General features: G+C 32.3%; 1 protein-coding gene across 1 annotated transcript in view; it reads left to right on the top strand.

The window, feature by feature from the left end:
• The first annotated feature begins 604 nt into the window (after nucleotides 1-604).
• Nucleotides 605-14,516, top strand: part of LOC111632839 (mediator of RNA polymerase II transcription subunit 4-like) — a 38,471-nt gene continuing 24,559 nt past the window's right edge. The window contains exons 1-4 of the mRNA XM_023377371.1: nucleotides 605-768; nucleotides 1,528-1,652; nucleotides 6,733-6,848; nucleotides 7,057-7,201. Coding sequence (XP_023233139.1) covers nucleotides 605-768; nucleotides 1,528-1,652; nucleotides 6,733-6,848; nucleotides 7,057-7,201 — 550 coding nt within the window. The remainder of the gene's footprint in view (nucleotides 769-1,527; nucleotides 1,653-6,732; nucleotides 6,849-7,056; nucleotides 7,202-14,516) is intronic.

Below are 14,516 nucleotides of genomic sequence, written 5' to 3' on the forward strand. Positions count from 1 at the left end.
GTTAAGTGGTGCATCAACCACCACACTATGCTATAAACAAAAAATTGTAGGAATATTTACCGAGTGTGCACCGTTCGACGACGCCATTGCTTAAGCTTGTTTTTGTCGCGGAGCAGCGCACCAAACGACGGTCTCGTTTTCTGACAAGTTATTTTTCTGCGAAAAATTCGTTGAACTTTGGAGACATCATTAATAGAAATAATTTTTATGGCCGTTGAATAAGAAATGTATAAAATTACGGTACTGTATTAGGCTTACAGTACCTAATTTATATACTGTATAGACAATATTTAACTCAACTTACCCGCCTAAACTCTCCGTACCTTGTAAGAAGTNTCTCAACCATGATAGCTGGAAGTGATTCCATTTTCCCACAGACTTGACGGAGATGATACATCTGAATGTGTCACTTTTGACTGTATCAGGAACATAACATCAAAAATTGTTATTGGTTTAACCAACCAACATTACCTAAAAAGGGCATTGAAATTAAAGGGGAGGACCCCCAAATAAAAGGAGAAAGATCTATGACAACAGTAGAGTTTGTCTATCATCAAGAGTTGGTTGTCATTGAGTTTTCACTCCAGATTTGGATACACCACCTATGCCCTTCTTAACTGTAGAACAAGAACAAGATACACCACCTATCTATCATCACTGCCGATTACCAGTGACCAGAATCCTACCCACCAAGAGACAATACCATTCTCCTACAGGACAAGTCTGCCTGCAAGTGAATGAATCTCCTCAACGAGCCTACAACTTCAGGTATTTAACAACTCATGATCACATGTAAACTCTCTCTCTCTTGGTAAAGAACCCACTAAATTAGACCAATTGACTTATAGAGTATAATTCTCCTATCCTATATATATGTAAATCTATAAATGGGTATTAATTTTGCTAAATGTGTATTGGAGTGCACTTTTTCAATCATACAGTCTCTCAGACCTTCTCCATCCTGAATCCAACTGCTTACACATGCAACCACTCTGCTTGAACAATAATTAGCGACCATAGTGGCTTCTGTGTCTGTTCATAAGACACAAAGGTGTCAGAATCCTGATGTAGCATCAACGAAGTGGTGCTGACCCTTTGGTCAAGTGGTGCAGAAGCATGGGGGTGCTTGCACATTGTCACACAATTTAAAAAAATTTTTTAAATGTGTGACATTGGGCACTTGTTGTTTTAAACCCTTACATAAGATAACCTTTGCAGGTATATAAATCATATACTATAATATAATACAATAGAAGAGTTAGAAGTACGAAATAAAATAATAAGTACAAAAAATAACAACAAACTTAATGTTTGTTGTTATTTTTTGCCACCAGGTAATGTCCAGGCAAAGCTGGGTTTACCTGCTAGTTTTAATTTCATTGTATAGTTGTAATTGGTTAAATATATAGCTTTAATATTGTATATATTATACAGTATAGTCAATGGTTTATTATCAAATATAAATTATACTATAATATAATAATTAGATATTATTTTATATATTTTTATGAACTTCATTTTCATTTAATTTAGAGAACTATTAGAAAACATCCTGCAGCCTAAAACTCAAAAGTTGTCAGCCACTGAACATGCTAGATTAGCAGAGTTATTAGTAGCAAAGGACAAAGAATTAAAAGTAGCATTTGGAATAGGTTAGTTTTATTTAGCTACTTAATTTATTTAAACATTAAATTTATCAATTAAAAATGAAAAAGTAAGTAAGTAACTGATATTTATGTCAAAATGAGATTGTTTTTTATAATTATAGAATAAAATTCCTATTTTTGTATTATTATATATATGTAAGCATTTAATTCTACATATAAAAATGTTCTTTAAAGCTAGAACTAATATATAATTCATTACCAAACTAACCTTTTTTATGTTTTCAGCAACACCATTGATGTAAATGAAAAGAAAATGTTTTCAGCCTCCTTCAGCGGCCACTGTCAGGCTTCAATAGAAGATATTTTTATTTTTTTTTTTTGTATTCCTTTTTAGCTGAAGAAAGACAAAAATTTTCTATAGAAGCCTGATGAGGCTAAAAATGTTTGCTTTTCATTTATATTGACAGCATTGCTGGAAATGTATGAAAAGTCAGTGTGGTCATCAATTATTTAATTCTACAATCTATAACAGGGATGGCCAACACGTAGACCATGGTCAACTGGTCAACTGCAAAGGTTTTGAAAATAGCCCGCGAATCTAAAGTTGAACAATTTGCTTTCACTTAAATTAATGTTTAAAAATCTTAATTCGATAATTTATTCTTACAATAATAGACTGTCTGTGCAACATACCCATATTGTTTGTATTTATCCCGATGAACAATGCAAATGAATGTTAACGCATGCACATATAAAAATCCTAAAATTGTTTGCCCATATTCATAGTTGCCCGCAGACTATATTTTACCAAAAAAGTAGCCCCTAANAAGTTATTTTTCTGCGAAAAATTCGTTGAACTTTGGAGACATCATTAATAGAAATAATTTTTATGGCCGTTGAATAAGAAATGTATAAAATTACGGTACTGTATTAGGCTTACAGTACCTAATTTATATACTGTATAGACGATATTTAACTCAACTTACCCGCCTAAACTCTCCGTACCTTGTAAGAAGTTCGGCTGCTTGTCCAGATTCGACCAATCCTGTCGCGACACGAGTCGGCGATGACGTTTTACCGCATTTTACGAGTCTCTTTTAGCGTCTTTATACGAATACGGTTGCAATTTTTTCGCCGCAATACACGAATCCGCATTATATGAACCCGCGTTATAGGGGGGTTGACTGTACTGATATTGAGTATTTGATTGATTGATGTTTTGATGGAATAAACCCTTTAAAAGAACGGCTATGTGGTGCTTTTATATCACGTAACCTATATTCCAAGAAGAGATGCCTCAGGAAGACTTTCTATGGGAAACTGGACTCTATTTTGATGTTAGACACGTGAAGAAAACCCATAAAACACCATATAAACATGGGCGTAGTGAGGAGGGTCTGGGTGGGCACGCCTCCCAGTTAACCTGGTGCCCACCCCAGAAAATCACAGCCGAAAAGTGTTGAGCCTATTTTCAAAAGGAAACAAAATATTGAAGCTGAAAATTCTCAATCCTAAAAAAAAAGAAAAGGTCAACGGCTCTCTGTGCCCAATGTTATGATTAAAAGAAGTTTCATGTTTTATGTGTGTTAAGTTATTGTCGCTTCTTATGGAATTTTCATTTTAATGAATAGTAATTTGAAATAATTCAATTTTGTGTCAGGTTGGCCTCTACTAGGCCCCCATAACAAAACTCCGGCTACGCCCATGTCCATATAGCCAGCAGTTGTCCAGCATTTGATCTGTGACTGGCCATTGATGGGCGTTGAGTGTTTGAAATATCTTGAACCAAAAACATTTCAAATAAATAATTCTCTCAAATATTTAATTAATTAAATATACGATATTATCAAATATCGTAAGCCGCCTCTACCTACTCAAACCACGTTCTTGAAGCTTTGCTAGACGATGGTTAATGTTTTTTGTTGATTCCGTAATTATTTTTCTATATATTATATTTTAATGAATAGAATTTTAATTAAATATGAAACCAAATCCGATATAATTATGTTAATAATTAATACATCTTGTTTCTTATCGGGTTATAATATGGCTAGTTAATTATTAAATTACTAAATAATTTGGCTAAAGGCATGAGATTGCACTGCCATCTCGTGTTAAATTTAATTGTTAGAATATTCTAAAGGAAAAGATCGATTCGGAGCTTGAACTTGAACCAGCAACTCCTGCTTACTGCGCAGATTTACTGGATAGCATTACCAGCTACTCTATCCAGATAAATCTTTTCTTTCAGAATATTCAAATTAATTCATTTATTTTTAATAATTAAATTTAACACGAGATGGCGGTTAATTCGCCATCTCTAGGCCAAATCGCTTAGTATCTTAATAATTAATAAGTCATATTTTAGCCCAATTAGAATCCTGCTGTATCGTTTGAATAAAATTTTATTTTTACTTAAATGTAAACTGGTTTCAGCAAGCAATTGCTTCGATAAATCCAAACGAATAAATTATACATTATTATTAAAAAGTAAACACGCCAGAAGCTAACGCTACAATGGCCGGATGGCCGAGCGGTCAATGTGGCAGCCTATAGCACGGGGGGACCCGGAATCGAATCCGGACGGGTCGAAAAATTCCCAGGAACTTTTCGGGGGATGGTCCAACCAGATATGTCGGGCATCGACTCTCACCACCCGGCCGGCCATTGTGGACCTGGCTAAACCGATAATGGGCTTGCTAAAAGAGGTCCTCTTAGTGTCCATATGGCGGAGTTTAAAAAAATCAAAAAAACTGCTTTTGATTTTTATTCATGTTTCCCTTTGGAATTTAGCCAAACATTTCTGAAACATCCGGTATATTTGACAAATCCTCATATCTTCAAGCGAAGATCTGTAAACGATTTCACTTCCATTTATAAAACCAGCCTCGACGATTGCGCCTCTAGTGATAAGAAAACAAATTACGGAAAGATGGAGTCGAGAAGTTGTCATGTCGGGAAGACAAATGTAAACGGATAAATGTGAATAAAGTCTTAGGAAATAAAGGTGATATATCTTGCAAAGGATGGCGCACCGTCAAGAGGAGCCGATACTAATTAGTACTAGACAACGATTATTGCAATTAGTGGATGATATCGAAGTAGTTACCAAGTACGTGAATACTTTGTTTACAGTTAATAATGTTGATATTTATGCAATTTTTTAAAAAAATTATTTTTAAGTATGGCAACACTTTCAGTTTATGCATATATAATTTACATTGATTCTTGCTTTTATTTTCTTTTTTATTAAACCGTAATGTAATCCAATCATGTCTATAGACAAAGCCATATTTTTATTGTCTTAAATACAGACAAACATCATCATTCTCCTCCATCCTCCTCCTCCTCTTCATCATCATTCTTCTGTTTACTTTTTTTTTTTTAGAGTTCAAGTGTTTCATTTACATCATATCAGTTGGGTCTATGCTTGTTTAGCATTTATATTTGTATCATTTCATTATTGAATTCAATGCAGTTATCCTGAAAAGCAGTTTAATAATCTGTGTTCCGGTTTATAAAGTAATAATGCTATGCACTCTTGCTAACATGCACTAATTATTGCTCAAAATTGTTTGGATTAGTGGGATTATGTATAAAGAGTGAGTAGTTGAGTAGGATGGAAGACAAATATTATGAATATTTGTCTTCTGTCATATTTGATACTGCTGTCCTGAATACATTTCTATTAAAATGTGTAGTACGTATTAATTTTAGAAATTATTCATGTTTTAATATATTTTAAAACATGAATAATTTCTAATTTGAATTAAGAAGAGTGCAATGTAATATTTTCCAAAAGATTATTCTCTCTATTATAAGTTATAATCTCTTTTAGCAAATAACATTATTATTTTATAAATGAGATCAAAAACAAATGATAAATACATAGTGTTAAATATTAATATAAAATTTATTAAATTTCGTTTTTAATTTGTCCCAGTTGGGAAATATGCCAGCAAAACAAAACAAACCTTAGGGCTTTTTATTTTCAAAGAAATTTTAATTTTAATTCAGTTTGGTTCTGTTGTTGTTTCTATGAAACAGTTCCATTAATTTGAATAAGCTTGACCACTATAGCATCTAATAGTACAAAAGAATTTAATGACTTTTTTAAAATAATATATGGTTTTAGAAACATAATATATAAAATTTTACTTTTATTTTTTATGAAAAATTAAATATTTTGTTAATATTTATGAAATGGTTTTATCATTGTTTAGAGTAATAAAGATATTGTAAGAATTAAAAGTTATGATGATATAAATAACAATTATCAATATTTAATAAGTTGGTTATCTTGATTCAGATATTAAAATTTTAAATATTTAATAAATAAAATTTAATAATTTTATATTTATGCTTAGAAAAATTATGTTAGAAACATAATTATTTGTAATGTATATTCTNGATGATCCAGCAAAAATCCAGCTGGATTAAAAACACTGCTGGATTGTAATCCCTAATTTTCAGTTATTTTCAATGATTTACTTTAGGTATTTGGAAGAAAGTCATTAAAAATGACCAAAAACATTAGTAATTAATACATTTTTACTACTAATGAAGGTTATTTTATCTTTATTATCTTATATAGCAGTATCTTTTTGTTGTCACAGATACAATCTTTGCACCAAGTTGATTAATTTGCACTTAACAAATTCCTTATTCAACTGTAACTAATGTGATTATTATGTGGAAACATTTCAGAACAGCAGCAGCTCAGCCTCAAAAATCTGATCAAGAACTATTAAGCACTAAAGGGATAGGACAAATAAAATGTTTCTCTTTAATTGAAAAAATTTCTGCAAAGTCTCAAACTGCCCCCTCTGTCAATGTCAACACAAAAACTGTTTGTCAAGAAACCCATGAGTTTCCATAACTATACAATTGCCTCAAATCATTGCAAGAAGAAATATTTTTTCTCTTCTATCTTTTTCATTAATTTCCATTTTATTTTACCTGATATATTGGGAAAAGTACTAAAACTAACAAATTATTTGATTAAATTTTAATAGAATATTAGAAAAACTATAAGGCATAAGTAAACACAATTAAACAAATTATTATTTGCTGCTAAATAGTATTAAATATCAATGATAGCATTTTATTTTTTAATAATTAACAGCTGCTGTTCAAGCAGAAATTCAAGAAAAAATGAATGCATTGCAATTAGAAGTTGAAAAACAAGATCAAGATATACAACAACTTCAAAAACATTTAAAAGAAGCTGAATATATGTTGGTATGTATTACAAATCTTATAAAAAAATTACTAGCATTTTCAACAATATTTCTTGGAGTAAATATCTATATTCTGTTTTAGTCAGATGAGATTTTACAGTCTTGAGAAAATTATTCCTTTGCTGTGGTAATTCTGTAATATGCTTTCTATGACAGTAATTCAGTGTATTTTTGTTTTTAAGGATTCTGACTTTTTTTTATATTTTTAGGTAGTTGCACTTTATCAAGCTAGACAAAAGATTGAAGCCATTGAAAAAGCAAAGGAAAGAAGCGTATCATCAGAGGAATTAATTAAATATGCTCATCGGATTAGTGCATCTAATGCTGTTGCAGCTCCACATAATTGGCAACAGGGTATGTATTTCTCCTTTCTTGAGCACAATTGTAATTAATCTATAGTCATATTTAAAAATTTTTTAAATCAGTTTAAAAAATATATAATGTCACAATATATACAATTAAATCTTGACAATTTTTACTAATTATGAAAAAAGTTTATTCAAAACACTATAAACATTAATTATAGAATGAGAATTATAAAACCATGACATACAAAAAGACTTTATCCCAACATATTACACTATATTATTTGTTTTATAAAATAGTCAAATTTACATCAATTTCAAATAGCATAGACGATAGAGAATAGTCTTGTTTGACATGTTTATTTGTGATTCTATATTCAGAGTTTAGTTTTATTTTATTTTTTATACTTACTTTAATTTTGACATTGATGTATTTGCTTTGTATTGCACTAATTAATTACTGAGGCATTCATAACTTAAATCAAGTTATATGATCCAAGTTACAGACCATAATGGCTTGGCTGTAATCATCATATGTTGTGGTTTAGTTAGGTATAGATAGTAACTTATAGCTATAAAATCTGAACAGATATGCATCTGTTTTGGGATGATGCACTTATATATTCATTAATTTTCAATATAGCACATTACATATATCAAACTCACAAAATAACCTTCATAAGTAATAAAAATATTTTAATCACTAACATTTTCAGTAGGGATTGCAATTACTGGATCCTTCATCCAGCAATTCAGCTGGGTCCAGCGCATTCTTTGACCTGTTGGATCCAGCACTGCGGATCCACAAATACTCAATTAACTTTCTAAATAATGGGGCAAAAGTCTATGTTGTTGGCATTGCCACTTTGCTACATGCACTATTGCTTGGCAGTGAGAGCGACGTTGCTGTTCAGTGCGGCACATGTTATACCCCTCTCTACACTGCACCGCCTGCCCTTTTATCTCTGCTGATCTAATTGCCAGTTAACTTTCTGCTCTCGCTAAATAAAGTGTCTTTGCACTAAATAAAATAAGTAAATCCTCTCCTAGTCCTGGTGCATAATTCTAATTTACGGTCCGTTGTGACATCAATGAATTACATGATGGAACAATTGCAGTTTAAGCCTGTGGGGAGCTGCAGCCTCATGGCTTGTCCATGAAAGCTAACCTATCCCTCCGGGAGATGACTGTCACTAGCTAATAGAAAACCTTTTATTTCAGCTCAATTGATATTTTACCGGAGACAAAAAATAAGAAAGTTTTCATACTTTTTTCTGGTGATTGCACAATGATAGTCACGTCGCTCTCTCCGCTAAGCCTATCGCATGTTTAACAGGCAGTCTGTCAGATATTGTTGCCTTCAAGCTCGCTATCGCTCACGGTCGGCTAATACTATGCCTTTAAGGAATGGGAAGCTCATCAAAATATAAACACCATTGTTGTCACTGACAGATCGAAAACCACCAACACTATGACTGCGGCTTTCGTTGACTCAAAAAACAACATCATGGCCCACTTCTCTCTCCACCCTGAGGTTTACACTTGACAACAGAATACGACTTTTAAAAAATCACCAACCAAAGATGATATGTTTTTGCAAAAATATGTAAAAGAAGCAAAGGACAAAGAATTGAGTTTGATTCTTGACTGCCGCACTAGGTGGAAGTCTCCTCACCATGCTGGAACATTTCTACAATGTAAAAGTATGCATTGATAAAGCTTTAATAGACACTGGCTCAGACACTAAATTCTCCACTGACGAGTGGTCACTGATCAATGAGTTGATCACTAGTCTTCAATCAGCTAACTACTAGACTACTACTAATTACTTACTCACTACTTTACTAACATTAATAATTAAATTACTTATAAATAACTACAGACTGATATGTAGAGCCTATATAAAAAAACTGATAAGACTGATAGCCACTTAGCCACTGATTATCTGTCCTTATGTTGTTATAATATATATTAATATAAATTAATTAGTAGAATTACCTTTGCTCTTATTTAACTTAACGATTACATTATAATTATAATCTAACTAAACATTTAAAGTTAATTATCTCTATCTCAAATGTTAAACCAAACCAAAGTTAAGTTTACTACCTAAATGTGTAAGAAGTTTTACTGATTTATAGTGACCAGTCTAAATAATAAAAATTTCTTAAGTATTTAAAAAAATATGTTTTATTNATAGGAACCCGTGTCATGGGGGGTCGACTGTACCTCCAATCTTTACCCTGTTCAACACTACAGTGTCGCACACTCTTCCACTGTGACTAATTTATTACATACATAATACAAAATAATTAAAAACTTCAAAAATAAACAATCTACTTATGTATAGTAAAATGTCAAAAATATTGATTTGGCCATCAAAAAATGGATATTTCACTCTTTCAATAGTAATTTAGTTATTGTTTTTTTAGCCTGTGTTCTCTTGGCCTAGCACTGTTGATATTCTAACATTCATTTTTTTGAATGTATATTTGAAAATCCAGATGGAGTCTAGCCTGATGAGTTCAGAGTTTTGACACTTCACTAATAGATTCAAATATTAAAATAACTTTGTTACCAGCTATCATACTTTATGAATTGAGTAATGAGTTTAATGTCTATAGTCTACATCAAAAGGCTCAATACTTACTTCCTGTTTCACAACTATCAGATTACCTTAGGAGATAACAATCCTCAGTAATCTATTCTACATAGTACAGTATAATATTCATTCAATTCAAAAATCTTACTATATGCTGACAATATCAAACTTATCAATACTGATCCAACCATTTTAAAAGAAGAAATAATTATTTTAGCTAACAGACTAGAAAAATTAAATCTTAAAATCAATACAGTATTTCCAAATATTACATAATGTGTTGTTTATTATTATACTCTTCATTCAGTTTTTCTATTTATCATTAATGGCCAAATAATACCCTACAGTGACATGATTAACAATTTGGGAATAATTATTGGGAGGAATATATATAGAGGAGTTATGTGGAGATACTGCAATTTGTTTCTTCTCTTCAAGTACTACATTTATTACATTTTGCTAATTTTCAATCCTTTATAGATTACTGTATTTCCATATGGGCATATACACATCAAACGCAACTTAATAATAGCAGAAATATCCAAAACTCTCATACTTTGGAATAAATTAAGTAACCTACCTTATAGAACATCTGAAGTATAGACTAGATTTACCCAATTTTAATAAAATAATCAAATGTTTTAATCAACTCCTATATTATAAATATTATAATAGTTTAATTCCCTCCAATTTTATTACTTAGAATATCAATTGCTTATATCTGAAATGTATTCTGCATACATCAATCATATTATAGATTTAATCTGTCACAGCATTTCTACAGAATCACTACCTCCATCTACCCAATTGAGGAGTATCTTCACTTATGCATAACCTAAGTGAAGATATTCCTTGCAACAAAGCAATTTGTGAAAGAATTTTATATAACTGATTATCTACTTTTATATTTTTAAAATTTCATTACATTTATTGTTGAGTTTGTATTTTTTATGTATTACTTTTATCTAAGTTTTTGTTATTTTAAAATAACTGGGTACTTTTATATTTTTGTTTTTATGTCATATTTGTATTCTCTCTCTTTCTCTCTCTCTCTCTCCCTCTTTTTTCTTTTAATTAGGCTTGTTATATCATTGTTCTTACAGAAGATTGCAATCATTGCTTCATGGAAATTGTAATATGGCAATAAATAATATTATAACTCTACATCTATATATGTAAATGAGAATGTTTGTTTGCTATACACTCTTAGGCTATTTAAACAATTGCTACGAAACTCGACAATTATATTTTACGTACTTCTTAGATAATGTCGTACATCCCACCCCAAAATATCTATTGGATGTAAATCAATTAATTTCTATCTACATTCGATTTGCTTATTTCCACATAGCACCATCTATTGGCAAAAAATTTAACAAAATAATAAACTAAATATAATTATTATAAAAAAAGGATATATTTTAAAATATGTATATTATTCACTTAATTATTACAACAATGATATAGCGAGAAACATATGTGCAATATCATTACTGCAACAGGTAGCACATAGAACTTGCCTGCTTGGAATCAGAAGTATACCCTGTGAAAAGTCTATAAGTATTTAATTTTTCACATCTAATGACTCGGGTTTTTTCATTTCCAAACAGTACTTTCTTAATTCTAATAAAGTATTTGGTAGTTTTATGCACTTGGCTACTGGAGGTGCCTTCCAGTAGCCAAGTGCATAAAACCACTGAACTAGTAGTTAGCAGTTAGTCATGGGTTCGGATATGGCCAACAGCCTGGTCACATGCAGCTTTCCAGGTTTTCTTTATCTAAATAGGGTTTTCCAGCTTTCCATAAAAGTCTTCCTGGGATATATCCCCCTGGAAGATTGTTCACGTGTTACATTGTAGTAACTAAATGAACCAAATCAATTCTAACCAACAATTATTTATTGTGACATTGTCGCAATGCCAGGCTGCAACTTTACATCACAATGTTCTCAATTCCTTTAGTGGTGGTCTTGCCCTTGTACATCATACTTTTCTTGTTAGCAATAGAGTTGTATCGATCATCTACCTAACTTCGTTCAGGGGAAATTTTTGAATCGAAGTAACTTGACTTCCATTCCAAACCTGAAGTTTGCATATAGTTACTCTGGATCTCCTGTCCCTAAGCTTTCTGTATCTGGTCTCAACTTTCATCTATCTAACCCCTTTTTTGAGATTAAGAAAAAGACACAGACATGGGATGACAATCAGAATTTATAGGTCTACAATTTTTTCAAATTGCAGCCCAATAAGTCTTCTTCTTCTTTACACATGTTTATATGGGGTTGGCATTTCCTTCTATAATACATTTTTTCCATTTCTCCCTATCAAGGGCTTCTTCTCTCTTAAGTTTCCTCTGGTTCAAGTCTTCTTCCACCTTATCTTTCCAATGCATCTTTGGTCTTCTTTTCCTCTTTCCTTTTACTACCAGTTTTCTGATCTTTCCAACATAATTGTCACTTCTTAACTCTATGTGGCCAAACCACCTCAACCTACATTCTTGCATCTTTTTGCTCAAGGGGCTCACCTTAACAGAATCTCTAATAAAATCATTCCTTATTCTATCCTTCCTTGACACTCCACATATCCATCTCAACATTCTCATTTCTGCCACCTTCATTTTTCTTTCTTGGGCTCTTGTTATTACCCATGTCTCAGCTCCATATAACATTGCAGGTCTAACAACTGATTTATACAATTTTCTTTTCAGATTTCAGCTAACTTTCTTGTCACGTAACACATCGCTCATCTTCCTCCAGTTCATCCATCAACATTGAATTCTATGCTGCACCTCTGAGTTCAATCCTCCTCCCATCTCAACAAATGTCCCAAGATATTTAAAACTCAGAACAAAAGGGAGCGGCATGTTTTGGATTATAATATTACACTAATTTCTACCATTCAGAGTCATATAAGCTGTTTTAGTTCTGCTAATTTTCATGCCCCTTTCTTCCAAAACTTTTTTCCAATCTTCCAGTTTCTTCTCAGTCTTGGTTTGGGAAAGTTCACACAGCACAATATCATCCACAAACAGCATACTACATGGAGCCTCACACTTCACGTCACACACCATCATGTCCATTATCAGGTCAAACAAATAAGGGCTAAGGGCCAATCCCTGATACAAACCAACATTAACGAAGAACCCTTCCGTAGTGCCCACACTATTCTTAACTTGGGTATCTTCTCCCTTGTACATTTCCTTAACATGCCTAACATATTTTTCTGGAACATTCTTTTCCCTCAAACATTTCCATATCTCTTGCCTTGGTACCCTATCATATGCCTTTTCTAGATCCATGAACACCACGTGCAAATCTTCCTGCATTTCCCTGTGTCTTTCCATCAGCTGTTTTCCAATAAGTTTTCTATAAATGCAATATTTGTGTGAATATACTTCCCATGTAGTTTATACAATCTGTTGCCAAAATTTAAACATTTTATAATCACATAAAAGGAATTATTCTAGCATTTTTACAAGATTTGTTTTATTTAAACGAGTTTTATATGCAGTCTTTCGGACATTAAGGTTAGCAACTTTGATCACATGTGGAGCCATCACAACCTGTCTAAAACATCACTTTTCAAAAATGAATAGTAGACCAGTATTAATTAGTAGTTGTTGACTGCCCTCTCTTCTTTGGAGGAGGTCAATGACTACTTTTGGTGGAATTTCTTTAACCTTCTGCAGTGGTCCCTTCTTTCTATCAGACCAGCGGTATGGTGGCATTCGAATAAGAAAATAACATAGTATTGTAAGGAACCAAGTCCGAGCATTATTTTTATTTACTTTTATTTTTGCTTTTTTATTATATTTTTGTTTGCGGCTTATGTTTTGTTAGGACAAAGGTTTCCTCACCATTCATTTTAGAAACTTAAAAATAGAAGAGAAACCAACTCACCAACAAGAGAAAAGTGCCATATAAAAAAACTCATGCCCACTTGCGTTCCCGAGCGGAAAAAAGTAAGTCCGCACCGAGAAAGGGGGGGAGAAGATCCCACAAGCACAACTTAAATAAAACCTTAAAAAAATAAAACATCCTGAAAATTGTCAAAAAGAATAATGTAAAAGGTTAGCGAGTATTGTCGGAAAATTAGGCTGCCAGACAAATAGAAAAGTTTGTTAGCAAATAAGTATGTAAATGAGGGGGAGTGATCTCATTCAGAATTGCGACGTCACCTCACAGTATAAAAACCGAACATCAAGTGAAGACGGAGAGGTGAACTCCAGATAGCAACGAGCTTGGTGAGCTTAGTAGCAGTGAACGAAAGAGAGGTGTCTGATAGGATCAAATAGTTCCAAGGCGATTTTGAAGTTATTCGATTTGTGGATTGACGAATAGAGAAAGTCTTGGGAGTTGAGGAAATAGGTTCCTAGTATATTGAGGTGACGATTAGGATCTTTAATTCATAAGAATTATTGTATATAACCAGGGTGGCCAAGCTCCTTGATAGTCCAAGCCATTTTTCAAAATTTGAAATTTTTCGTGAGCCACAATTAAATACGTATTAAAAAAGGTATGCAAAAAATTCCAGATTACAAATTATATCCGTAGCAAGAGTGATACAAATTGTTTCCTCCAGAGCACAATGTCAACTGTCCATTGCAATGACAGTTTACAAATTCAAAATTGGTCTGGAGTCAGTCGATAACAGACGATTACGCCACTGTTTATGTTCATTCACGCAGCATTCTTAACTTGGACGGAAATGAAATTTGTTACAACGTTGCACTTAGTCTTTCATATTTGTTGTTAGTAATTTAA

Source organism: Centruroides sculpturatus, unplaced genomic scaffold (genome assembly GCF_000671375.1).
Source record: "Centruroides sculpturatus isolate CEXI.00-Female unplaced genomic scaffold, Cexi_2.0 scaffold119, whole genome shotgun sequence".
Lineage (NCBI taxonomy): Eukaryota > Metazoa > Arthropoda > Arachnida > Scorpiones > Buthidae > Centruroides > Centruroides sculpturatus.